A 26783-nucleotide genomic window follows, 5' to 3' on the forward strand; every position below is an offset into this window, starting at 1 on the left:
CCGAGCACTGACAGCTACTGAAAGACACTGAGGCCCTATTGAAATTGTAAGGATTATTATTTATTTTTTGTCCAGGCAAAAGAATTGGCTTTTTGAGAGCTTTAACACTCAAATGTATATCAAAATGTGCAGAAAATTAGAAAGCGGTGAAAATGTACATACTAGAAATTTTTGAAATTGTATTTTATAGTTGGTACTTTTTTTTCCAATCAAATTAATTGGCTTTTTATTATATTTAACCTTTTATTAAACCCATTGTGATTAAGAATCGTTTTTTCAAGGGAGACCTGGCCTATAAGAAGCACATGTCAAAACATGCAGCACAGGTAAAAACATGCAGGTAGTAGACGGTGTGTGCAGTAATGTAACTGATATGTTTACTGAGATGTAATTTTGAAGGTAACCTATGTTCAGTTAACTTCTTTATTGTTGTGCTGCGGACATTTATTCGTTTTAGTCATTGTATACTTAGTTACCCCCTCAGGTTAAGATTTGTCCATACAGTTCATCGCATAAATCACAAAATATGAGGCATTGTCAGTATTTGATGACGCATTCAGGTTCTACACTGAAGTCAAAGTAGCAACACTACAAAAAAAGTTATCAAGGAAACAGTTGGTTTTGCATCCGTCTAAACGGAAGAGAACGATGATACAGTTGAAGGCTTTAAATTTGTAAATACTGAAAAGATTGAATTATGATTCATACACTAAAAAAAGGTTCTTAAAAGTCACATTTGTAATTCCAATGTCTCTGTATTTATGGAGTATTATTAATACAACACCCTGCTCACATAGGAAAAAATACTAAATCCCATACATTTAGTATGCAACCCCAGTAATACAAAATCTAACACATATTGAAAAAAAACAAATCGCATCAGGGTTTCCCCGACCATCGGCTCAATGAGGAAGTAGATATAGTTTGACAACTGTGTGTATTCACTGTTGACCACAGAGGTCTGTCTGTTTAGTGACTGTCACCTATTAAAGTTAGCAGAGCCACTGTTAAACATCTGTTAACCTGAGCAGACATCCTGTGAGCACAGCTGGGAGATAACGTAAAGTAACATAAAGTAATGTAACTTTACGGCTTTGTCCGCGTTGTGTAACATGTCATAGTTTATGTATGAATCCGAGGACGTGTACGTAGGTTGACTGCAGCATTGTTTGGGATCTATAGCAAAAATTTGTAGGTTATAATGAGGATGGTGGGAGCTTCTTTTTTATTAGGAGTGAAATGACAACAGACGTAACGTGAAGTAACGTTAAGTAACGAAAAGTAACGTAAAGTGTTCACAGTGTGATTTAAAATTGATAGTGTTGATAGCATTTAGCAGACAAGGATCCAACGACCGCAACAGGCTTCAAAATGCCTGTGCTCAGGCCTGTTAGTGCTACACTGTAGCACTAGTTCACTTTAATTCAAAAACTCCCACAACAATAAAACAGCCACAATATGCATGGTTATATATATTTTTTCAATTTTATTACCAAAATAAAAGGAACTGCTTGTGTTAACTGGACAGGCCAATGTTATCATTAACCAAAGAATAGATTTTTGCAGATAAAGGCTACAGTGAGATAAACATAAAAACAACTCTTTCACACAAGGCAGCAAAGTCGATAATGATCAAAAAGATAAAGCTGCATTTTGTATCTTATGGTACATTTCTATATTGTTTATCAGTTTTCTAACAAAAAGCAGGATTGTTGTTAGTCAGTCTTCAGGCCTCTTTCCTCTGAATAAAAAAAAAAAAACCCTGCCTCTTATTGCATTCCTCAAAAGCTACTTTGTGGTTAAAATTAAATATATCACTTTTTCAGGGTTTAAAGCAGGAGAACAATCTGTTTCCTTTACTAAACAGCGGCAGTCAGAGTGGTGAAACTAAGCAATCTGCGCAATCCTTTTCTAGCCATTCAACCTAGGTTAATATGATGAAGAGGTAGAATCTTTTTGTTTTTATATTTTACAGGCCGAACATGCTGATGGGAAGTCCGGCACTTACAGTCAGGAGACTTTCTGTAGCCGAGTTAAACCCAGATGCAACGAAAAGAAGCAAAAAAACACGACTGAGAAACGTAGATTTTGTTTTTTAAGTCTGCGCTCAATCAAGCAGAATCACTCTCCGTCAGAGGGAAGTAAGATTTATAAGAAGTGCATATTCGTCTACACAATAGATAAATAGAGATCAAATCAGAGTGCACTACAAATAGAGCCACTACTCCATAATAACTTCAGCGCAAATACAGCTTTCTTTTCAAAAAATCTTTGCCAGCCACAGTGAAGCTCCGGACAATTTCAGAGTTGTCGATTCTGCTCAGAACTTCACAACGACCACCGACCGCCCAGAGATCTGGATGTCGTCGAAGGGAAATAGAGCCAGAATCTGAAAGATAAGGACAAATGTTACTCATGCTTTCTTTACTGCTCTATAGACGTCCTCATCAAATATCTGTTAAATACTTATAGCTGGAACTGGAAGTACTGCTGTTTATCTCTAAATGTATTCGCTAATATCCGAAATAAATGCCCGTGGTAATCTTAACGAAGGATCGTGTCCCTCCATGGAGATTGAGACAGATCATCCACACGTAAAATAAATCCATCTCAGCACCTCACTGGAAATGTTAACAGCAATATCTTACATCATCATTGCCGTCAGCCAGATCCAGCGCCGTCTCGTCCTCCATGTTTCGAAGCATTGTGTCAGCGCCGGACTGGCAGAGCAGGTTGGCGATGGGGGCGTCCTGCCTCCCCACCGCCAGATGCAGGGGCGTGCAGCCGTTAAACATGGCGGCGTCCACGTTGGCTCCCCTGCTGAGCAATAGCTTCACGGACTTGATGTCGTGCAGCTCCACCGCGAGGTGAAGAGCCGTTTTCCCACTGGTTCCTTCCTGCGAAGGGCGGAGATGGAAAAACCCGATTAGAAAGACTTATTGAAAAGCCAGAGACACTCCACTGAGATGACGTTATAAAGTGGGTCAATTAACTTTTTATATTTGCTAGTTTGATATTTTCATAGATGAAATAACAATAATCCAACAGACCGGATGTGAGGCAGAGCGGTTAAGTGAGGCCGGTGAGTTCAACCGAGAGGAATGTCTGTGGTAGTTTTGGGAGCGACTGTCATGTTCCTTTCCCTCAATAGAAAGTTAAGAGTGGCCGAGCCGCCCGGACTAATCATATCTCAAATCTAATTATGTCTCTATGAATCCTGCAGAAAAGCCCCGAGCTCAGATACTATCACTACCAGGTGCTGCAGATTTATAGACATGAGCACAACATGAGGCAGTAAACAAGTTGGGGGGAGTGTGATCATAAATACTGGAACATAACAAGATGAGATATAGAATACTGCAGGGTCGCCCCAACATTTTATTATCTACAAGCAAAGTTCGTTTCTCAGTCTCTCTTCTTATTTCAGGTTAAATATTTGAGTGGCAGCTGGATGAAGAAAGAAGTTCTCTGTTTGAAATCAAGGAAAATTTAAACCGTGTTTGATTTAAGGTTATTTTACGCAGAATTAATTGGGCCTAAAATGCCTCTACCTTCTAGTCTTTAAACTAGCCCATTAAATTAGTTCTTTCTGGATTTAACATTGTGAGATCAACATTTTCACTGATTTCCTAGGGAGTAATTCAATAATCTTAATGGAAAAATATGTTTAGGAAACTGATATCTCAGAATGTGTGAAATCTGGTGCAAATTGATTGGATTTGAGAGGGATGTTGGGCCTTGGCAGAGGTATGCGCTCTACCGATCAGCCACATGATGCGGTAAAATAAGGATTCACTCGACAGACCAACCTGTATATTCAGGTCAGCTCCCTTTTTTATCAGGAGTTTCATAATCGGATGTTGCCTGTTCAGTGCAGCCAAGTGAAGACAGGCAAGACCTGCAAGGACACAATGGAAATGAAATATGGAACATGGGGTTAATTTTAGGTCATAATTAAACAAAAGGTTTATGCTATTCATTCTCCAAGTGACAAACCAAGAACAGGAGGACAAACAATAACAGCAAGTTCACCACATCTGTGCTAATCCTACAAGTGATTTTGCTATTACTAAATCTACTGTTAACTATTAACTAGAAATGTAATGTTTCCCTTGATGCTATATTTTGTTGAGCAATGCCAGCCTAGTTAATCGTTGCTTTATAGAGACACACCAAAACATCGAAGTTGCATAATCTAGGAAGTTCATGCTCAGCAGAGTCCACTGACACATAATCACCCAGATGCTTACAATACAAAAACATGACCCTGAATAACAGCAGTTAGTGGTCAGCTGATGGGAGCGTGCAGCAGCGGGTGATTTTCCTCACCTCTCCAGTTCTGCGTCTCGAGGACCGGTGCCAGCTTGCTCGGGGAGACGTCTCTGGTCATCTCGTTGGCGCACTCCGTCTGCCCGTGCTGACAGGCCACGTGGAGCGCCGTGTTCCCGTCCTGGTCCTGCAGCTCCAGGCTGGCCCCTTTCTCCACCAGCTTCTTCACCACATCCGTCAGGTTCAGATAGGTGGCCAGGTGCAAAGGGCTCTGAGGGTCACAGACGACAAAAGACATGTAATGCAAATCAAACATGACAGGTCTCTGGTTTAATTCAATAACATTTACTTGTGAATGCAGGCCAGATCTTTTAATTAACTGCAAAGCTTAAATAATAAGTTGATTCATTAATTGCTTAACAATCGTTGTCGAGAGGTTGGTAACAATTTTAGATGATCATAGAAGTAATTTGTCAAGGATACTAAACATTTACTTGTTCGAGGTTCCTAAATGTAAAGTTTTGAATTCGATCCATCCCTGTAGTATCACATTTTGTGGTTTCTTCCCTGTCCCAGGTTCTATCCCTCCACTTTCTTTAGCACAAGGTTTAGGGTCAGTGCTCTCGTAAAAAAGTTGCTGACAACAAACCAACAAACAGATGCAAGTGACAACATAACCTCCTCTGCGGAGATAAACAGCTGAGACAATGAGGGTTGCACATTCCGTCAAAAACAAACAGGGCTTGTGGTTGCACTGTGTTCTGGTGCAAGATAAAGCCAAACACCAGAAATGCATCATTAATCATCTGAGGGTGAGTTTCTTTTCAAACTTTTCAAAACAAGGGTAAACAAGAGTTAAACTTGATCATGTCTCCAAAGACCACATCTGCAGAGACAGCTCAGAGGAAATTGAGCAACTGAAATGGACTCTCAAGCCTGAGTCACTGCATCAAGTGCTGAGTGTTCAGATATCTCTTCCTATCAGTTTGCTCTTGTCTTCACTTTAGTTTCAACACCAGCACGACTCTGGTTCTGACATCTTGGACAACTGGAACCATTCCTCTACCCACATCCACACAAGGATACACTCCACAGCTCCCTGTGGTTCTATTTCTACAAGAGGTAGAGGAGGGGAGTTTCCACTCTGAGTGCCTCATGAGCTAACACTGGAACCGCCCACAGTGACGCCCCTGAGAGAGGCCGGGCCGCAGCCTCCAAGTAAAGAGGAACAATAGTAAAGAGGAACAACGGTTCTCTGGAAGTACAGAGATATAAATAATTACCGGTACACCGTTTCCACAATAGAAGGTGCTGGTGATAAAGAAGTCATATTGGATTAAAAACTAATCCAATCGAAGTTGCATGTGCAGTGGAAAGATTAGTGTTGCATTTACCTGGTATAAATTATTTTGGATGTCCAGGACTTCTTTTGGGAAAAGCTCTATCAAGTGCTGAGTGATGAACTCGTCCTCATGGATGATTGCTAAGTGCAGGAATCTACAGGAGTGGAGAAGAAAAACAATAAATACATAAAAAGCACAGCTCCATTATCACCATAGACTGTATGTAAAGATAGACAACATGACAGCTCTTAAAAAGTGAAGCTAAATCGTCTTGATCGCCCCCTGGTGGCTCGCTGCTCCACAATTTAAGTAGCATCCCAATTTAAAATGTCATAGAAGACATTGAATAAATGGTTTCCCTCATTTACATCTTTATATACAGTCCATGATATGAACCAACTGGATATAAAGATGGAGGACATGACATCTCCCCGAAAAGTGAAGCCAAAGCGTCTCTATTGCCCCCTGCTGGTTGACTGCAGTTTCCTTCTCCATGTTAAGAGGTGGGACATGGACCAAAATAAAAAGTCAAAGCACTAATCAAATAAAACATTTCTGTTCAGTTCTTATCACATTAACTTTATACCCCAGCTCCCCTCCACGACCAGTACCGCACAGACTCTGGCTGCAAATGACCTCAGAAGGTGCAAGATGGCGCCACTACTATCCAGAATATTTTGGTTTCATTTTTGAGCAAGCGGAGGAAGTGAAGAGGCGTCGTCAAATCTTTGTATATGGTCTATGACAAGAAAACTGCAGACCTACTTTAACTCAAAAGCAACAGTGTTGAGTAATGGTGGAAATAAAAGGCTCTGCGTCAACTAGAGAGAAGCTGTTGCTTCACAGTTTTCCTCGGTATTCATCTCAGGAGTCAGATAGTGGGCTGAATGGCAAGATTTAGTGGTTTGGTTATTGATCAATTAAAAAAAAAATGTGGAGAGGTTAGCAAATCATCTTTCAAACTACGTTAGCGTGTTGGAACACATATCAGAAGGCCACTCTTCGCAGCACATTACGAAATAATAAAAACTACACATAAACCTCAAAACCTGAATGGGAAGTTGTAGCAAACAAATGTGTGCAGAAAGCAGGAAATGGAACCGTGCGATGGAACTTTATATAGAACCAACCTTCAGAAACGCAAGAAGGGCCTCTTCTGTAAAACGACTTCAACAGACACAAATCAAAGTGGAGCGTAATACATTTTGTTTTTGTAATGTGTGGAGATCACAGGTTGAAGCTGATTTCACAAAAACATCTCTCTGAGAGCAGCAGCGAGCTCTTCTGTCAGAATAAAAGGTCATTTGACCAGAAAAAATGTAATAATGGTGGACGTTGTGGTCGTGTTCAGCCAGACAGCGTGGGATCAAAAGTCACAACAAAAGTTCACTGCAGACGTCTGGTTCAGCGTCCTGCTTTGAACAGGTTACTACCAATTGTCTGATTTCCTGTCAGATGTCACACACATTAATATCATTTGCACAAGAAAACCTCCCCCGTCTTTGATCAAATCATCTCTGCGAGGTTGTTAAATGTGGTTATGTTATTATGATTCTGATTTAAGAGGAAAGATGTTCAATTAAGAGATTAATTGTCACCAAAAACCGTCTGATGGATTCACTGTCTGTGTCTATCAGCTCCTTTTTTAACCCGTGGATCAATAAAACTAATTTGTGTTATATATGTGAATGGAATCTTTTGCTTAATCTAAAAAAATAAACAATGTTTGAACTCTACTTTGAAAGCTTCATGCAATCAAGAGCGGTTTATCATTCAAATATGTCCTGGGTACATAGAACAAACGTGTGGGGATTGCATCAGGTAACTCACAACATGTCCCCATCATTGTGTGTGTAATTTTACTATAGAAGAGAAAGACAGTTTTAATGGTTTTGCAATCGTTGCAAGTAAACAGCGACTAACGGGTTAGGAAGTCTGCGACATTAAGGAATTTGTTAGAAGGAGGAACTGCTCATTATTCTGCATGTCTGCAGTGTTTAAATATAACTGGCTAATCATTTAAGTTCCTTTTATTCAATTTAAAATCATAACAAAGTGCATGTCTAGGAATTTTGGACAGTTTTTCCAGAAAAATCTGGAAAAAGATGAACTAACAGAAACTAAACCTGTCTTTGCATTAAAATATCTATTGTTAATAAAGATTAATCCTTCAAATTATGTAAATGTTTGTGTAAATGTATGGATAATGCATCACAATATACACCAATCCGCCAGAACATTGAATCCAGTTATGTGCTATAGTAAATATATATCTTATATATTCAAAGACTGATTTAAAAGTCTGCAGAATGGTGGATCTGCACTTTACCAACCAGTCACCTCTGAGCAAACCTCTTAATGTGAAAGGGACTTCCTGGTTTGAGTAAGTCTTGAATGAATAGGAGCCAAAAAAAATCCCACAGGGGAAATTATTATTTGCATGATTGTTTCTCCGTGTGAGCCGGACTGGGCGGTGTGCATGTCAGGTGTTTCTTATCCTCTCAGGTGTCTATAGTTAGGGTGTGAGAACGAAACCATGTGACCCCAACAAGCAGCGAGCGGAAATTAAAAGAGGTCAGAGCGGCAACAACACCTCGGAGAGGCCATGAGTGCATCAGAAGCCTGCAGGAGTCATTTACAAGTTCGACTGCAACGTTAAGTCCAAGTGATGACACTGCAAGAATAGATGTGTGTGTCTCTGCAAGGGCTGATGAGTGTGTGAGTGTGTGTGTGTGTGTGTGTGTGTGTGTGTGTGGAGGCTGGCATGTTGCGGTTGTGTGCAAGAAGCTGCAGTTTCCTTGACTCAAAGTGAGAAATGAACAGAAGCGTAAAAAAAAAAACTGGCAGGTAACCAGATGACATTTTTAGACTCTAGTGAAACAGAAAGAAGCAGCAGCAGCAGCAGCAGCTTGTGAACTGTTGGATCCAGCAGTTAAAAACATGGGTCTGCACCACCATGCTATCCTGATCAACAAGTTTCTTGGATCCAACACAAGCCACAGTTCTGCCTCACAGCGTGTGCTTTGTCTGTGAGCTGCATGGGGAAGTCCAGGCCTATCTGTTTCACTTCTGTTTTCTGGCTGAGAGACGCCTCACAGGAGCCAGTCCACATTCATGACAAGGACAAAGTTCATTAAAAAAAAAAGAAGGAAAGTCTGCAGTATCACACACCCAGATTAAAATCCCCTTCAAGGCCGGAATCATAGCAGAACCTGGACCTCGAACTCAGGGTGATTTTTCACAGTGTTTTGTTTTTATGCTCGTCATCATCAGAGGACTATAGAATAAAGGCTGCTGGATACTTTGACAGAGCTGAAAACTTGATTAAAAGAGTAATTTTGCAAGTTCTGTTTATCTCTTTATAGGAACATTTAGCAACAACCAAAATTCTAAATATTTTCTGGTCTCACCTTATACAATGTAATAAATTTGCACTTTTAACTCGTTTTAAATTGCAATTACATTGCACTTTTTGGACAGTTTGTTTGGGCCAAACTGTACATTTGAAGATTTGGCCTTGGGATATTTCTCTTTATTATTATTTTAATTCTCACAACTATTTTATCTTTTAAATGAATGGGAGATAAATCAGATGTTAGCTGCAGCCCTCACCAGAACTGCTGTGGAAATCAAATTTAAGATAATTACGCTGAAGTTGAAAGTTAATTTACATTAAGTACTTAAAATAAAACTCTGGACCAAAGCACAACACTTTCTCGATTGAATTGAAACGCACCATGTCTGAAGTTCACCCAGCACTTTGTGCAAAGAGCCCGTGGACCCGAGGAGCGCTTCCCTTTCAAACCAGACATTTAGACAGAAGAACAACATCAAACCTACGTGTCTCCCTCTTCGGTTATAGTCGTGAGAAAGTTCTCCTCCTGCTCGCAAAGTTCAGAGCTGAGTGTCGACTCCTCCCGGCCGCTGGAGAGCGAGCAGGTCCGCACCAGCTCCGACAGACTGTCCCCGGTGATAGACGAGGAGCCGTAGGCTGAGTCCAGCCGCTCCTCCCCGGCGGAGAACTTCTCCCGCGGCCCGCTGAGGTCCGCGCCGGGCTCCCGCGGCTCCTCCGACTTCACGATGGAGCGGTACGAGTCGATGCCCGAGTCTGTGCGGTTCTCTACGGCGTACAAGTCTTTACTGCAGTCGTCGCTCGCCATGGTGGTGGTGGTGGCCTCACCGGGCTTCCCCCTCCCTCCTTGCCGGGACTTGAGAGGCTACTGGCGGCTGCTGTGGCCGCTCGCTGCTCGGTGATGTGACCGCACAGCGGGGACACTTCGGAACCGCCGCTCCGTTGAGAAACCGAGAGCCGCCGCGTTTCATTCCAGGAACCGCTCGAACATGTCAGCAGCCCGCTCCAGCTCGTCTCTATCGATTATCGACTGGTCTGGAAGTTACAAAACTTGGGGGGGACAAGCGGCAGTTAGTGGAGCGGGGAGGCGGCACCGCGTCGTCTGGATATCCGATAACAACAGCAGGAGCTCCGGGCAAAGAAGAAAAGCAAGAAGAGGAAGAAGAGCTGACACGTGAAAGAGAAGCTGTTTGTGTCACGAGGGGGAATCCCCAGTGCGCGTACACGACACACACACACACAGACACACGCGCTACAGAAACTTTAGGCGGAAGTGATACAAATTTCAAAATAAAGGTTGTAGTGTAAAAACATACTAGTATTTTAGTTTGTTGCCCATCTACTATAAATAAAACTATACACAGACATAATAAATGAATGCAGGAATAAATACAAAATAAATGATATACATAAAAGAGAAAACTTTAATTTACTTCATTATTTTAACCATTTGTTTTATGATAATACTAACAACAATATAATCATTCAGTGCTGCAGTGTTTGTTCTGGACTCGTGTGTAGGAGCCATCACGATGTCAGTCTGCACTTTGAAATACAACATTGCACAAGAGAACTATAGTTCCAGAGAAACAGCTCCAGTATATTTCCACTAATCCATTCAAATAGGAACTTTATTCTTCCCAGTCACTATGATCACCAAGTGTTTTCTGTCCACATTTGATATGTTGGTTATAATTTTGACTCAAAAGTTCAGGGGGTAACCCAGCTATCATATCTTCATTCCTTTTCTATTTCGGGAGCTGCTTGTTGTGGTTTGGCCTTTAGAGGGCTCACTCACACAGCTACTGGTCACTGCCCAGTGGATTCATCATGAATACAGTCCATAAAACGATGCTGAGTGTCTGAGAGAAACCTTTACTGCTGCCAAGAGCTGCCATCTGTCTTCATGTCATCTACTGTTATGTTTACTTACTCCGCGCTATGCCAGCAGTCCAGTCCAATGTCCGTACTGTAGGCTGTGATAAACAGAGGCCTGTGTGCCAGGATTGTGAGGTAAATGGTTTCCTGTGTAAACAGGGATGTTTACGAAGGAAGCAAGGGGAAGAATTTGAGATGTTCTTTCATACATGCTCAATCTTATTTATCATGTGTTATTTCTTGTACCTTGAATAATAAAAAGGAAGTAATTGTATGGCTGCATCACCTATAGCCCTCTCATAATACATTGTCACAGCTGTGCCATGTGTTCCTACTTGTCCCTCGGGACGAAGCAGAGACATGGCTTAGAAATTGAGATGTTTTGTGCAGGCTGTCTCTGGCCGAGTGATTAATGGTCATAAAGTGTTTCCATACACATCTCATCTTGTTAAGTTATAATCATTCTTCTTCCTCCTTGTTCGCGTTATTGACGTTGGGCAACTTACTTCAAGGTGTTTCGATGCCACCTACTATTGCTCTTTTTCTTCTTCAAATTAATTAAGTTAATTATGAGTAATTATAACTTTATTTAAAATATCATTCAAACCCTAATAGTCAAAATTAATGACAAAGGGTATTCTTATTTTTCATCTTGATACACAAACTATAAGCCTCGAAAATAACTGTCGAGCAAAACATGGAGGACACATAATTCACAATATAGTTGTGGGATTTTTGCTTTATTGTTTATGTCTTGTGTTGTTCCCACTTTTACAGCCTCTCATTGGGGGATAATACTTTTGGTGCATAGAGACATGGAGCTATTCGGATGCAGGGGGGGGGGGGGGGGGGGGTTCCTTTGTGCAGCCTCTGTGATTCACTTGAAGTGGGATGTGTATGTGTAAAAGTGTGTGTCTACATTGTTGTGTTGGGGTGGCTCGCTCACACGTGCCGCTTCCTGTCGTCTTTGTCCTGCCTCACATCTCCACAGCCTGCAGGGAGAGGAGAGGAGCTGTCTGCAGCCTTTTGCCTCTTCCTCACCCTGCAGCCCTTGCAGCAGTCTCTCCATCACCACCAGGCTTTGCATCGCTGGAAGGAACCTCTAGTCTTTTTATTTATTTATTTTTTGCTCTTGCAAAAGACACCATGACGGGATTCTCTACCCAGCGACGCGTGCCCACCTGGAGGAGGAGGAGGAGGATGCTGCCGGGATGGTGCATCAGCCTCTGAGCCGTTTGGGCTCCGAGTGCAGCTGCTTCCCCTCGGACGATGCGCAGAGGGGATCTCGGCGCGCGTATGTTGTTGTGTTGTGATCCGGAAACCCCCACGTCCAGACAGGAGTTCCATGCCCCGGTAGTTGCACCGTCTCCACCACCATGTCCCCTGAGTCGGCTGCAACGGCCAGTGAGAGCAGCCCCGCCGCCGCCGGCACCGTCCCCGAAGAGGAGCCGGACAGCCCCCGAGAGGAGGTACACAAACACTGTGTGCAGCATGCAGCCCAATTGTCCTACCTCAGTGCATGTGGAGCAAATACATAGTTGGGTTGATGTCACATATTTCCACATCTCGCTGTAATAAATCAGATCGTGCAGATCGGGGTGTTTAAGTGCACTCGCAACTCTGAGACAGGAATCGAACTGGCTGTCTTATTGTGGTACAGTGTTTATTATTAGTGGACTAATGTGCTGTTATACATGAACCTGTGCGTCCAAGCGCGCACCCGAGAGCGTGCACGTGCATGTATGTCCTCCTGCTCGTCTCCCCTCCAGACAAGTGGCATCCAAAATGGGGCTCAGGGACCTGATGTGGGTCCTATGATATCACTGTCACTGGGACAATGAGAGGACGTAAACATGTTGTGATGCTCGAATATTTCTATACCCTGTTGTTTTCCTTCAAGAAAATTGCTCCAATGTTCTGTTAATTTAACAGAATTACATTGTATTGATGGTATTATGCTGTCTTTCCCCAGGGACATGTAGGGATTCAATTTATTAGGGTTTTATTTTGCCTGTAACAAACCTAATCGCTACTTTCCCCCGGCCCCTCCGCACATAAATGTTGGACAAGCGACATATCCATTACACAAGAGGGTTTTTATGTAACATAGCTGGTCTTATTATGTCAAGAGAAAGTGCCCATGAATGTAAGAGGCGCCACAGTCGTCCCAGGAATCGTGAAGCCTCTGAACTCTTTACAGCTTCTGACTGGAGCGTTTGTTTTCTGAAAAACTGACCTGGTTCCTCAGAAGGCGGTTTCAGGGCTTTTTCAAATTTCCTGAAACACCAACTTTCATGTTTTCCCCCTAATGCTTTTACTAAATGATATTTGACTGTTTACTTCTCCTTTTTAAAGCATGAATCCAAATAGTGTGTGCTCTTGTGTGAAAGCACATTACACACAAAACAAGTGCAACCAAATCTCCAAAATAAAACCAGGGCTTCTATCAGAAGGCGCTTTCACACCTACTTTATTCGGTCCAGACTTTTAGTTTAGTCTGAACAGGTGTGAACAGTGTCCAAAGCTGATCGATGGAATAATAGTTAGTCCCACAAAAAGATGGGATCTAGGTCTGAATCAAACTGAACCATGGTTTGGTTTGTTTGCAGTTAAAACATTTTTGGGGGGATGGATCAGGTTTTCAGACCAACTGCAGAACTAGCCAGTTCAATTGTAAACAGTGTAACAAAGACATGAGGCTTGGTTCGAACTTTCAGGTGTGAAAAGAATCAAGTGGGATTTTTTTAGGTGGAAGTCCCTGTGTGACAGATATATGAGGAATTCTCTTCCTGAATGTTTAATAAGAGCAACTTCCTCTTCTTCCTATCCCGCCCGGCCTGAGGAATTTCTGTCTAATGTGTCAAAGATGTCAACACCACTGTGTTCATGTGGTGAGTCACTTCTCTGAAATCCACGGGCCTAATGAACCGCTCTGATATCATCTCAAGCGGGGGCCCTTTCAAATGAAATGTCGTATGTTACCATAAAATAATAATCTAGTTAGCTTCCTGTCAGTTCAAATCTTATTCTTCTATAGGCTAAAAGCTCACAGCTGGATTTTGTGAGCAACACTTTAATTCACATATCTATAAATCTGTACGTGAGTGACGTTTCAAGGTTATATTTGCAGATTCTATAATGTGAACGTATATTTGCTTTCCATGTTACTGCATTTTCAACATTCACAAGCAGGGCGATGCTTCCTGCTGCACAACTGCTCGTCGTTATTCCTGCCGCTTAAACAGGCTGTAAAATGCAACATGAGCCACAAAGTGTGTCATGTTGTATTGATTATAGTCGTCCAGGCCGGGCACCGGATGCTGGCGAGTAAATACTCCTCCTGCAGTAGGTTCATCTGGACCGGGAATTGAAGTGTTAACCCCTCCGGCCCCCGTGGGGTGTAGCCTTGGGGTTGGCGAGCTCCTCTGGGACCATGTGACCAAGGTGGGGAAGATAAATATGGAGAAAGAACATCTATTATTTATGGTCGTCTGTCACTGGAATAGCACACGGCTGACATGTTGAAGTCAATACATCAATGCAGTGACGCCGGTTGTTGTGACCACTCACGCTGTATGTCGGGCTGACCTATGGGCCGTCCTATGTAACAGATAGAGAGAATAACCTTTGTGTTTTAATTGAATCATTGCTGCTACAGTAGAGACAGAAATGTTTGATGTCCACACAGCGGACTCTGCCTCTGTGTGATGTCTGTTATGCTAATTTGATTTTGAATACATTTTCTTATAATCCGTCTTTCCTGGGGCCTTTGAATCGCTGCCAGGTTTGTGCAGCATTGCTCCCACGAGGCGTGACTAGCTCCTGATGCAGGCACTGGGGCCGGCTGTGCCCCGAGGTGATAAAGGATGGCACCAGCTTAATGCTGCCAGAGTGCCAGAGTGAAACGGCTGCTGTTCTCCAGCTGGCCTGACATGAAATGTGAGGTCTGCCCCTCGGAACATTTCTGTCCTCTTCCCTCTTTCCTTTTCTCTCATATCGTATTTATGTAGAGACATGTACCGAGGCCATGTGCTATTCGCTGGAAACAAGGTTTACTCAACATTGTGCTTTTGCATTTATCAGACATTTTTCTTGAATTCGATTGTGGGACTGGGCGAGTTTTTGGATGATAACAAGCACAGACCACGACACGAGCAGTTGGCTCACAGCTCATGCATAAACTATGTAAAAGCACTCACAACACAGAAAATATCATTCAATATTTTATATGCGGGAGCTTCTCATTTCAAATTTTTATGCATATTTTTATCAACTGATTTACAATTTTCATATCAAAGATGTGTATTTAATTAACCCTCAAAGTTCCTTTTTGTTTTTTCATGTTTTGACGCACACTCAGTAATTTTCAACGTATCCTTCTAGTGACCTTCTACTGTTTTCTCATCTTGCAGCAACGGGCCCAGAAACAGTCCCTGTCAAAGTCCCTGTGTCAGGAGACCCACTGGAAATGCCTGCTTCTCTCGCTGCTGATGTACGGCTGCGTCGGGGTGATGGCCTGGTGCCAGGTGACCCAGGTCACACGCCTCTCCTTCGACAGCGCCTACAAGGGGAAGTCCATGATGTATCACGACAGTCCCTGCTCCAACGGCTACATCTACATCCCCCTGGCCTTCTTGGTCATGCTCTACGTGGTCTACCTGGTGGAGTGCTGGCACTGCCACACCAGGAATGAGCTGCAGTACAAGGTGGACGTGGACAACGTGACCGAGCGCGTCCAGCGGATGCAGCAAGCTACACCCTGCATCTGGTGGAAGGCCATCAGCTATCACTATATCAGGAGAACACGACAGGTGACGCGCTACCGCAACGGAGACGCCTACACCACCACACAGGTGTACCACGAGCGGGTCAACACCCACGTGGCCGAGGCGGAGTTTGACTACGGGAACTGCGGAGTGAAGGACATCTCGAAGAACCTGCTGGACCTGGACAGCTTCCCCATCACCAGGCTGAGGTTCACAAAGTGCTTTAGCTTCGCCAGCGTGGAGTCAGAGAACACTTATCTGACCCAGCGCGCCAGGTTCTTCACAGAGAACGAGGGTCTGGACGATTACATGGAGGCCCGTGAGGGAATGCATCTGAAGAATGTAGACTTTAAAGAGTATATGATTGCCTTTTCTGACCCCAGTCACCTGACCTGGTACACAGCTAACTCAACGTTTTGGGTGGCAGCTGCTTTCACCCTCTCCTGGCCTCTGCGGGTGCTGACAGAGTTCCGCACTGCCTGTGCACACTACCATGTGGAGAAGCTGTTCGGATTTGACTTTGTGCCAACAACACCCTCTGAGGAGCGGCCATATTGCCCACACATCCCACGAGTCAACACAATCGACAGCACAGAACTGGAGTGGCACATCCGCTCCAACCAGCAGCTGGTGCCCAGCTACTCGGAGGCCGTTCTCATGGACCTGTCCCAGCTCTCGGGGAGCTGCAACAGCTACTCCGTCTGTGGAGGCTACGGCGGCTACAGGCAGAACTGTGAACGCTGCCATCGCACCATCAGCAGCTCCTCCATCTTCTCTCGCAGCGCCCTCAGCATTTGCAACACGGGGAGCCCCCGCATCCCCTTCAGTGCCAGCCGCTTCTCACTGAGCCGCCTGTACGGCTCCCGGCGGAGCTGCCTGTGGAGGAGTAGTGGGAGCCTGAATGAGCAGTCGTGCCCCACAGAGAGCACCCGCTGTCTGTCAGGTCAGCAGACCAGCGAGGAGAACCCTCCAGCCTATCAGGATGCTCTGTTCTTCCCAGTGCTCATTGTGCATCGCAACGAAGGCTGCCTCAACCATGACCACCACTCCCTGCACAGGAACGGCTCCTGTGTAGAGACTTCGCTATGACCCACGGCGGCCACAGGCTTCTGAGCAAAGAATATAATGATGCAGGCATAGAGCAAGACCTCTTTGCCCCTGGGCTATAGGATGAAAATGACTTCTGCTTCTTCCTTTTACATATTGTCACAAACAAGCTACTACAAACAAGCATTTGTCAAGTTTGAAAAGCTGGTGTAGCCTCAAACAAAGGAAAAACAAAGTATGTCTGAGAAGCCCCCTATTAAGTCAGGGAACAATGCCTGGATAGTCTAAATGAGACTGTTGGTTAAACTATAATGTGGCTTTAAAGGACCACTCTGCCAAAGTCTCATGTGCAGCCCTCCACTTTCCGTTGAGAATCAACTAACCAAGGAACACCAGCTGGAGTCACTTCTTACTGTAAATGTCATATCTGTAGATCTTAGTCACGACTTGGACATGAGTAACACTTAGTAGAATTTGACTCATTGGTAGAGGAGGACGTTAAGAAAAGAAAGGCATATGGCATGAATGAATAGATCATGATTGAGTGTGTGAGTCATGAGGGAAAACGAAAAGATCTCAACACCCTGGCTCAAAGCGTAATGAAACATTCGCTAGAATAACTTGGGCCCAAATAAAAAATATATGAGCATCTGCACGTAAAACATTTTTTTGATACTGGGTGATTTAAATGTGCTTATTCAAAGTTAGTGCACGTGAAAATCCAGTGAAAAGAACAGGGATACATTTCCCTTCGCACAAAAATAAATGTGTGATACAGACGCTAAAATATCCAGTTGGCTCGAATGGGCTCGGTGGCGATGACATTATACTTCTCGGCTCGCTAAATTTAGCTCACACAGCGGATGAATAATTTATCACAGGAAAGCTGAGGACACAAGAACTTCACACTGAATGAGCGACACGTCTTCAAACTGCTCCTTAATCACTATAAACTGTACAATTTGTAGAATGGCCTATTACTACATAATAAACCTCACCATTATATTGATAGATCAGTGTAACCTCAGCTACTTTAAAATCTCAAAGTAAACATTTAATTTCATGTTTGGCAATATTTGTATTCAGCCTACCTCTTTATTTAAGTGCCTAGCGATCAACTGTTACCGACAAGCATAAGCCACCATGACTCAAAATGATCTCATCTCAACATCTTCCCATTGAAACAAGTGAAATCTACACTCATTAGAGCACATGATATATGATGCACAGGATAATCATGCTGCACCACCTGCTCTCAATACTGTTTAAGATATAAAAGGTCAGAGACGAAACTCTCTGCAGACGAGTTTCTTCATCATAACGGAGCTCTCATCTTGCTGTGCTCTGCTGATGAGTATCGGAGAGACAGCCAGGGAGCCGGCCATCAAAGGCGCTCGGAATCACTACTGATAGTGTCAGATTCAATAATATGACAGGATTTCTTTAAAGAACTCAAAAACAGAAAGTTACTCACTCTCAACTTCTCAACTGAGTGCACGCTGTGTCTCAGTCATGTGGAATTTGGTTTCACAGCCAAGCCATGCACAAGAAAAAAAACATTTGAACAGGAATAAAAGAAGAAGTCTGGGCGGGATTTCAACCTCGAAAAAAATACAACACAACTCAAAAGCTTTCTTATTTTCTTCCATTACACCTTAGCATTTGTGAATTGGTACTTTAGTATGATTTTAATAAGCACAGGGGTAATTCAAGGAAAATTTAATATTTGATTATAAGCTGGTTTTCATCTCATAAGATCTGCAATTAGAAGTTGGATCGCTGGTTGTTTACTTTCTGTTGTTGCGACCATCACAGTCGAAGGATCTTTGTTTCACTTCCTGCTTCACAATAATGGGCTCGTACTTGTGACCGGTTTTACCCATACTCATTACATTCCATGTGTGTAGTTAGGTCGGGAGTTGGGGGACTATCTTTATAGCAATACTAGAGAATGCATAAAAATGATTTTCTTTTCTTTTTTCAAACAGATTCTAGCAAACCTGCCATTTCATTCAACAAATGACCGTTTCCTCACCTGTTTTTCGCAAGCTCACCTATGCAAGCCCCATCAACTCAGGATCATATTCAGGGCGAGGATTCTGCTTGCAACAATATCCCAAAACATTCCCATTTCAACTCTAGGTTTAGCCAGTTATGCAGACGTTTCACTTTGTTTTCTAACAGCTTTTGTAAGAAACGGCCTTTTCATGATACGGCATACGGTCATAGCTTAACTAATGCTCTCATTCCGTATAGATGAGGGAGCGGTTCAGAAGCAGGTGGAATAAGAACCTCCTTCAGGTCCTGGTGTTCATAAAGTTCACTATACAGACTGATATCTTTGTTAGAATATTAAAGAAATGGTTTGACAGTTCGGGAACGAAGCTCATTCGCCTTCTTGCCAAGAGTTGAAAGACAAGATTAATACTGTTCTGAAGTCTGTTTGGCAAATAAGCTTTTAGCCAGTTAGCTTAGCTTAGCATAAAGACCACAAACAGTGAAACACCTGAACATTACAACCTATGTTTGCATTTTATAGTTACGCACGTGACCCCCCCACCCCCCCCAGCTGTTTTCAGTTTTTCATTCTATGCTAAGCCAATTAGCTCTTATTGAGAAAATATTTTAAGGAATAGTTCTCGAACAAGAAGATTCACGGATGAATATATTCAGTTTCTTGGTTGAAGGTTGTTTCTGATTCCGGGTCATGAAGTACACGAAGGGCTGGATCACATCCCAGCATGCATTGGTCAGACGGCAGAGAATCAAGTGGATGTCACGCTTGTATTGTAAAAACCCAGAGGACACTAGGAGCAAGAGCATGCAAACTCCACAAGGGACTGAAACATATACAACCTGTAGGAGGTGGAGGTAGCGTGGCAAATGTTTCATGTTCTTATTCATACTTATTGATATAATTAGCCAACAAGCCTCTCGTATGGCTTCACTGTGATATTCATACAGAATAGAAAAAATGTGTTTACCAGTGCAATGTTTACCTGACGATATTGACATGAAAGATATTTGGGGTATTTCAAAATGGTTCTAAATCTGGTTGGAGGTTTTCATAACTAGACATTTTTTGCTCCATAGATGACTGCTAGCATTACGGCTTTTGTCATGCAAAGCACTGAACCCTTTACCGTGTCTAGGTTGTTTTTATGTACTCTCTTTCACTCAAGAATGCTCTAGGGCTTGACTTTTTATATTTGAATGTTGTGTATTTTCGGGAGTGTAGGGCAGAGAGGCTTTTTACTGTATATAAAATAGAGCTGAGAGGTGGGGAGACTGTGGATGTGGATCTTAGATGAATGTGTAACACACAGAGACGTCACCGGAGCAGGGACATTGTTTTGACATGCAGACGTTAAAGGGGCGAGTTTGTTGAAAAAGTCACTAATGGCAATGCAATCCCTTTCAAAATGCTTCAGGCAGCCGATGTTGTGCAGCTTTAAATTGACCTGTTTGAATGATTTCTTTTGTTTTTACACATTTTTGTAACTTTATTTCGCAAGAAATGTTGGCAGAATTATTTGACTGATTTACAGTAGATTACATTCATGATAAGAACTAACTAAAAACGACAGGAACCATCTTCAAGAAAAAATGTTCGATGTGTAATGTTTTTAGTTTGGTCCATGTCCCATCCACTAACATAGTGGGGATTGGGTTTATGACCAAAACTGCAGCCAGCCACTAGGGGGAGATTTAGCTCAATTGGCTTCATCTGTGCGAGGCTGTCATGTCGGCCATCTTTATTTACAGTCCAACCTTCACATAAACACATGCAGTACACATTTTGAGGGATGTTTGAATGATTGTTGATATTGATTACCGATATAAAGACCGTCAGTAATTGTAGATGGACATTTTGCTACATTAGTTCACCACAAACCTACAGATTAGCTTCGTCACTCACCTTATGATTCTATAGAACTAGGATTTATGTAAGGATAGAAACTGGGACATTGATTACACTTACGATTTGTTTGTAGCTGCCTAGCAAGGGTGTTACATTATTAGCTAGTAGATATAGGTGGAAATAAAAACAACGCAAGTCTGTATGTTTTCCAACACCACAATGATGCCTTGATGTTACATATGGACTGAATACCAAATCTGTGTATCAAAATGGAATAAAACTCTTCAATAAACAGAAATTCTCACTGAAATATGTGTCAGAAATTACTGTGAAGCTACATTTAGAAGTTCTACTAAACTACCAAAAATGACTGAAACCATCAAATTTATGAATTGTACATATATTTCGAGTTTGGTCCATGTCCCATTTGCTAACATGGAGGAGTTGGTCCCTACTGCAGCCAGCCACCAGGGGGCAATCAAACATTTTGGCTTTTAGTTATCCAACATATCAACCGTCTTTATACACAGTCTATGTTTAACACAACAACAAAATGAATCAGCAGACCACACTAGAGGATTGCATTTACTGTAGAATGTGGCTGAACAGTGATTTGAATGGAAAGAAGGATTAAGACTGATTTGTTCGAAGAGGATCCTCCAATTTCTACTTGGTTTCATTCACTCCAGCTCTATCCCTTCTGTCCTAAACCCTGATTGGTCCAAACCACCTGGTTGATAGAGGACACGATCTGCTCGTTGACCTCGGACAGGCGGATGTCACACTCCGTCACGCTGGTGTTGTGAGACATCGCCTCCTCCAGAGCTTTACCTCCATCCTGCACGCACATGTGGAAAGAGAGAACAAACACACACATTAAGCACTGATACAGGCCCATGCTGTTTCAAAAATGTCTGAGCACATCAGCCCGAAGCAACTTTTACTTTCTTATATGCAGCAAATCTTATATTCTGAGCTGATTGTTGAGTTCATTGATTGTCATTTCTATTTTTGTGAAGCCTTGACCGAGGTCAAAGATATTGATGGTGCTGCACGTTGCATTTATGCGACGCAGGTGATTTTTGATCCTCCGCATCCTCCGAGTATTCCAGTCAGAGAAACAGTATCCAGACAAACCTCCAGAGCTGAACGACCACGCAAAGGGGAAAATTCATATCTACCTCTCACTCTCACAGGGAAACAACTCACTCAGCTTTCTATCGTCCATGTTTCCCCCTGATCTCAATGAATAATTGAAAATCCTTGTGCTTTAAAGCTTTTGTGTCTTTGCAGGCACTGTGATTTGGGGGGGTTTAAAGTCCAGTGATTCAAAGTCCTATTTCCTGGTAAGAACTCTTATAATAAAGAAATAATACAGAATATCCTTTTGTCCTAATTTTATCCTTGTCCCGACCATTTTTTGAAACATAGACAATTTTCTTAGAAAACCTAATCTATTTTCTGAAACCACCACCATTTCATGTATATAATCTTTGCCCCACCAGCTTCTACAGTGCTGTGAAAAAGTATTTGTCCCCTTCATGGTTTCTTATGTTTTTGCATAGGGCCAGGTAGGTTTGGATAGCCTTTTTCCCTTAATAAATGAAATCATCATTTAAAAACTGCATTTTCTATTTACTTTGGTTATCTTTGTCTAATATAAAAAAATATATAATGATCTGAAACATTTAAGTGTGACAAATATGCAAAAACATAAGAAACCAGGAAGGGGGCAAATCCTTTTTCACAGCACTGTATGTTAAAAGAACAACAATATTTTCTCTCGTTTTGGAGTCCTGCCGCTTTTCAGTCGTGTCATGATCATAGGAACACGAGACAAGACCAATTCATCACGGCGGCCTCACCTCGCCAAGGTTGTTGCAGGAGAGATTGATGCTCTTCAGCGTGTTATTCTGAGCTATCACTTTAGCCAGAGCGATGGCGGTGGGGCCCGTCACCTCATTGGCTCCCAGGTGCAGGTGACGCAAGGTGATGTTGTTCATCAAGGCCTCGGCTATGGCTCGACCTCCCTCGTCTCCCAGGCGGTTGAGACGCAGGTTAAGTGACACGAGAGTGGAATTCTTAGACAAGGCCTGAGCTATAGCTTTGGCCCCCGGGTCTGTGATCTCATTGTCACACATGTTCAGGACCTCCAGTTTACGCTTGGTGAGCAGCTTGCCGACGGCTCCGGCGCCGACGTCTCCGATCACGTTGTGAGAAAAGTCGAGCTCCCTCAGGGACGGGTGGCCCAAGAGTTGTTTCACCAGCATCTGGACCTTCGTGTCATCAATGTTGCTTTGATGGAGCCGCAGAAGCTGCAGGAGGAAGAGCGGTGTGAGGGTTACTATGATGCCGTTCTAAGCACATCACAGAAAAGAGCATTATCTGGTCTATTTCCTTGTTATCAGAGCGGTATGAAAGTAGCTCAATCATTTCTTGCTTCTAAACTGATATAATCTGAGGTTTTGTCTCTTTAGGCCCTGAGCACTTGAAATGTGCATTTTCATTATTTTCTGACATTAAGAATTAACTAATTAACTTAATAAAAATAATCAACAAAGGAGGAATTACTCATTTGTGGCCGCCCTAACATCAGCTTTATCTTGTGCACAGCTTCCTTCTCATGCACATGCACAAGCAGCAGACACATGCCATGTTGTCAGGCTGTAATAAATTCATGTGACAAAACTGCTGTGTCAAATAGTGACTTATTTAGGTTGCAGCCAGAGGCTCTGCCATCTTTTCTTTGACATAAAAGAACATAAAGCTGAGCCAAGAACTAATTTCCTGTGTCCAACATTGGGGACATGTCTGTAAATAATACTTTTTCCACTAGCAGAGAAGGTCATTAAGGCTGAATTTCAACAGATATGAAAGCCTCAGATAATCGGGCTCCCGGCTTCTCAAAGATGCAGAGCTCTACGGGGCCACACGCCATAAACCGCTGAGAAGGAATCAATATTTACCTTCAAAGTTTTACAGGACTTAAGGGCCTTGGCGAGGGACACACAGTCTTTGTAGTTCATCTCAAACATCCTCCCTTCATAGTTCAGACCACATTGTTTGACTCTGTATACCACGTGGAGCTCTTCCAGGCAGAGCAGCTTCTCAAGCAAGATGCTGAAGTCAAAGTGGTTCATCTGGGGTCCATCATATTCATCGTCATTTTCCAACCCCAAGACATTGTCCTCCTCCTCCTCCTCCTTCTTGGGCTCCCTGATGGGCGTCAGCAGCTGGGAGATGTCCAGCCTCTTGACGTAGTTCTCACAGAGCGGGACCATCTCCAGGATCTTCTTTGGCTCTGTTACACCTGGAATGAAAAGCTCGATCACGCCCTCCAGGCGCCTCTCAAAGAACATTCGTTTCCAGCTGTCGCCATAACGTGAGACATCACAAAGATCCCACTGCTGCTTGCAGCACCGCTTCCAGTAGACGCCATCCTCGATCACGTTGGCTGTCACGCTCAGGGGCAGGGAAGGAGGCAGCCTCTCCTGGATGAATTCTCTCTCGGTGTTTGAAAGTTGTTCATATACAGTCAGCCCTGTGACAAGTTTAAGATTTACAATCAGGTTGTAGTTAATGAGCCTACAAGTGTTTATAAGAGTGAATAAAGTTGCAGCTAAAAACAAAAGCATACCCTCAAAGTCTCTCACAAAACTTTTCAGGCAGAGGTGTGATAGACTGGGAACTAGAGCCAGGGACCAGAGAGGATCTTCAGCAATGATCCTTCTCAGCCTTCTGCAGTCATCAGGGCCTTTGGAGCCGGACCCTAGAGGCTCCTGAAGGGACTCGGACATTTCTGTGGTTCGTTTCAAGGATTAAGTTTAAAAAGAAAGGCAGATTTAAATCATATATTAAACACTTCACAATCCGAACAGATTTAGTAACACAAATCTTCTTCTCTTTGCCAAGGGAACCAAAGTCACACTAACTTTATCTGTATAGCAACTTTAACAAATTGCCATTACAAAGGGAACAACTATTAACAAGACAACAAACATCAAAGACGACAAAACAAAATAATGTAAAGTCAAATTCAAATCAAAGACAGCAAACGAGGCACCCGCCAATCAACCAAACAAAGGAGAAGAAGAAGCGACAGAATAAAAATATTAGTAAATGCCATTCGGTAAAAGTGCATTTTGAGGAATGATTTTGAAAACAGAAAGTTTGGTAGATAACCTGCGACTAATAAACACTATGAAGTAATTATAGCAACTAAATATATGAAAACGTTTTATCTAATTTTACAAATACACACAGAACTCAGTGTTCAGAGGTTAGTGTGTAAAGTACCATGGTAACTACCTGCAGCTGGTCAGTGAGCGTTCTGTCTCCATGGCGACAGAACGCTCAGTGTTGTCAACACATTGTCCCGCAACAAAATCCGTTAACTTCCGGGATAAAACCGGAAGTAACGCGCTGTGGTTAAGAATTAAGAGCTTTGGGTTTTTACGTGACTGGATATTGAAATACTGCGTCAAGAAAAGCTCTTATCACAACTGAAATAATGTACAAATACTTCAACCAGATTAGAATGCGGTAATTTTATTATTAGATTTCTGAAAAAATTCTAATAATAATATTGTTGTTGTCGTTATTATTATTGTCGTTATTACTATTAGAATTAAAGTGCAGACTCTCAGTGAACACTAGAGATAAATTGTTTGTTCATATACCCAGAGCTGAGCTGATAACAATAATAATAATATACATATGCTAGAATAATAATGATATACTACAGTGAAGACACTAGTTACTTACTCTAAACTTAACCTAAACTCTACCAAGTCCTCATAATGTGACTTTGTAGAAAGATTTAGGTCCCCACAACATGATTGATACCTGAAATACACACACAGTCGTGGGTTGCATTATTGCTGAGATGTTAAATGGCAGCATGGTTTCAAATAAGGGTAAAAATAGGGTTAGAATAAAACCTGAAAAAAATGAGACTAGTCAAAGGGAGCCTGCTTTTGTCTGGTCAAGAAGATAACTTAAAAAATTACAGCAGTAGTGTAGCTTCACGTATCTGCTCCTAAAATAAATAGAATTCTAATATTTTTCATAAATGCTTTACAGCAGATTTTATGGGGCAGAATATACAATATAGATTTCAGTTATTTAATACCAGTCAGCGTCTCTCAAGGTATTATTTACTAATTTCTACCCTCATACTCTGCAGCTTTCCACCTGCTTTGTTGTGCGTCTCTTTTCTGATGGATTCACTCCAGCACACTCGTATCCAAAAGCATCTTGGTCCATATCCGTGGACCATCTGCCAGCTTTGTAGAATCCAAATTTTCTTCACAGCATGATTGTACTACACACTGCAGCAGCTCCTGCAACACACAAGTCACACAGACCTGCAAACAATCTGCATTCATATCAAGGTTCTTCTTATTATGTCTCACTGTTTTATTCATCTTGTCACTGTGAATAATTCCTTGACAATTTAGTGGCTGTTTGCCTTTCTTCCTTCATCAAGTGAGTAATAATAGTTCCACTCAGGTAATGTGAATTCCAAATGAATATATCTGGTATTTGCAAGCTATGAACAAAATTCTGTTAATTAATTTGTATCTTTATCGTCACTAGAGTCCAGATAATCAGTGTTCCAGTAAAATAATAACTAGCTTTCTAAAAGAACCTCAGTTTGTGATATCCATGTCTGTTTCCTCATCTGAATAGGGAAAATTATTAGCACTTTAACCTATCATCCATAGCAATAGCTTAAAACTCAAAGATGTTCAGTCTATTATCATGTGACAAAGAAAAGAGTTGAGTCAGAGAGATGATGCAGCAGAACAAAAGGTATCCATGTAAAGCGAGAGAGAGAGGGAGATGGCTGACACTGACATCTGAGGTGGCTCCAGGAGTCGGACGGAGGAATGAGAGGCTCCTGCTGTGGCTCAGAGGCAGCCCATCACTGTCGTCCTCACGTAACACACCCTGACAGACACACACTCCCCTTGTGTATCCCGGCTTTAATGGACTGCCGTGACATCGGCCAATCGGCACAGGAGGCAAACTCCCTCTGTGAGCTGCTGTGCACTCTGGGTAGAGGCTGCGTTGCATGATCCACGGTGTTGGGTGTCTCTGCATCAAGCAAGAACTGTACAGGTTCAATAATCAGGTAACCAGGTCTAATGCTTTGGCATGAGTTTGCATGATTTCGCTGTTAACGTTATTTAGGATTGATGAAAAACAGTTGAATTAATATTCATCAACAGTACAGGTGCTATAGTCCCCTGGAATTTCAAAAA

The 26783-nt window shown here is 42.5% G+C and overlaps 3 protein-coding genes across 3 annotated transcripts; 1 reads left to right on the top strand and 2 right to left on the bottom strand.

Moving 5' to 3' along the window:
* Positions 1–1466: 1466 nt before the first annotated feature.
* On the bottom strand, positions 1467–10223 carry nfkbie (nuclear factor of kappa light polypeptide gene enhancer in B-cells inhibitor, epsilon). The gene is made up of 6 exons (XM_053445593.1): positions 9453–10223; positions 5664–5766; positions 4330–4540; positions 3810–3898; positions 2649–2897; positions 1467–2389 (listed from the first exon to the last, which is right to left on the bottom strand). The coding sequence occupies exons 1-6, from the start codon at positions 9770–9772 to the stop codon at positions 2321–2323; spliced, it is 1041 nt and encodes a 346-aa protein (XP_053301568.1). The 5' UTR covers positions 9773–10223; the 3' UTR covers positions 1467–2320.
* Positions 10224–12218: 1995 nt separating this feature from the next.
* Positions 12219–16697, top strand: tmem151ba (transmembrane protein 151Ba). Its single transcript, XM_053445677.1, has 2 exons — positions 12219–12311; positions 15255–16697. The coding sequence occupies exons 1-2, from the start codon at positions 12219–12221 to the stop codon at positions 16695–16697; spliced, it is 1536 nt and encodes a 511-aa protein (XP_053301652.1).
* A 4310-nt stretch (positions 16698–21007) lies between these two features.
* tcte1 (t-complex-associated-testis-expressed 1) lies at positions 21008–24314 on the bottom strand. The gene is made up of 4 exons (XM_053445898.1): positions 24155–24314; positions 23484–24058; positions 22383–22832; positions 21008–21355 (listed from the first exon to the last, which is right to left on the bottom strand). The coding sequence occupies exons 1-4, from the start codon at positions 24312–24314 to the stop codon at positions 21209–21211; spliced, it is 1332 nt and encodes a 443-aa protein (XP_053301873.1). The 3' UTR covers positions 21008–21208.
* Between the last annotated feature and the right edge of the window lie 2469 nt (positions 24315–26783).

This window comes from Pleuronectes platessa, chromosome 17, assembly GCF_947347685.1.
Source record: "Pleuronectes platessa chromosome 17, fPlePla1.1, whole genome shotgun sequence".
NCBI lineage: Eukaryota > Metazoa > Chordata > Actinopteri > Pleuronectiformes > Pleuronectidae > Pleuronectes > Pleuronectes platessa.

Bases quoted from the DNA above. Each gene is read 5' to 3' on its own strand.
- nfkbie (XM_053445593.1), bottom strand. From the start codon at position 9,772: ATGGCGAGCGACGACTGCAGTAAAGACTTGTACGCCGTAGAGAACCGC. The intron at 2,898-3,809 runs GTTGGTCTGTCG...CGCCCTTCGCAG, and splicing joins GAGCTGACCTGAATATACAG to GAAGGAACCAGTGGGAAAAC. The intron at 2,390-2,648 runs GTAAGATATTGC...CTTATCTTTCAG, and splicing joins TGGCTGACGGCAATGATGAT to ATTCTGGCTCTATTTCCCTT.
- tmem151ba (XM_053445677.1), top strand. From the start codon at position 12,219: ATGTCCCCTGAGTCGGCTGCAACGGCCAGTGAGAGCAGCCCCGCCGCC. The intron at 12,312-15,254 runs GTACACAAACAC...CTCATCTTGCAG, and splicing joins CGGACAGCCCCCGAGAGGAG to CAACGGGCCCAGAAACAGTC.
- tcte1 (XM_053445898.1), bottom strand. From the start codon at position 24,314: ATGTCCGAGTCCCTTCAGGAGCCTCTAGGGTCCGGCTCCAAAGGCCCT. The intron at 22,833-23,483 runs GTAAATATTGAT...TTCCTCCTGCAG, and splicing joins AGTCCTGTAAAACTTTGAAG to CTTCTGCGGCTCCATCAAAG. The intron at 21,356-22,382 runs GTGAGGCCGCCG...ATGTGCGTGCAG, and splicing joins CCTGCAACAACCTTGGCGAG to GATGGAGGTAAAGCTCTGGA.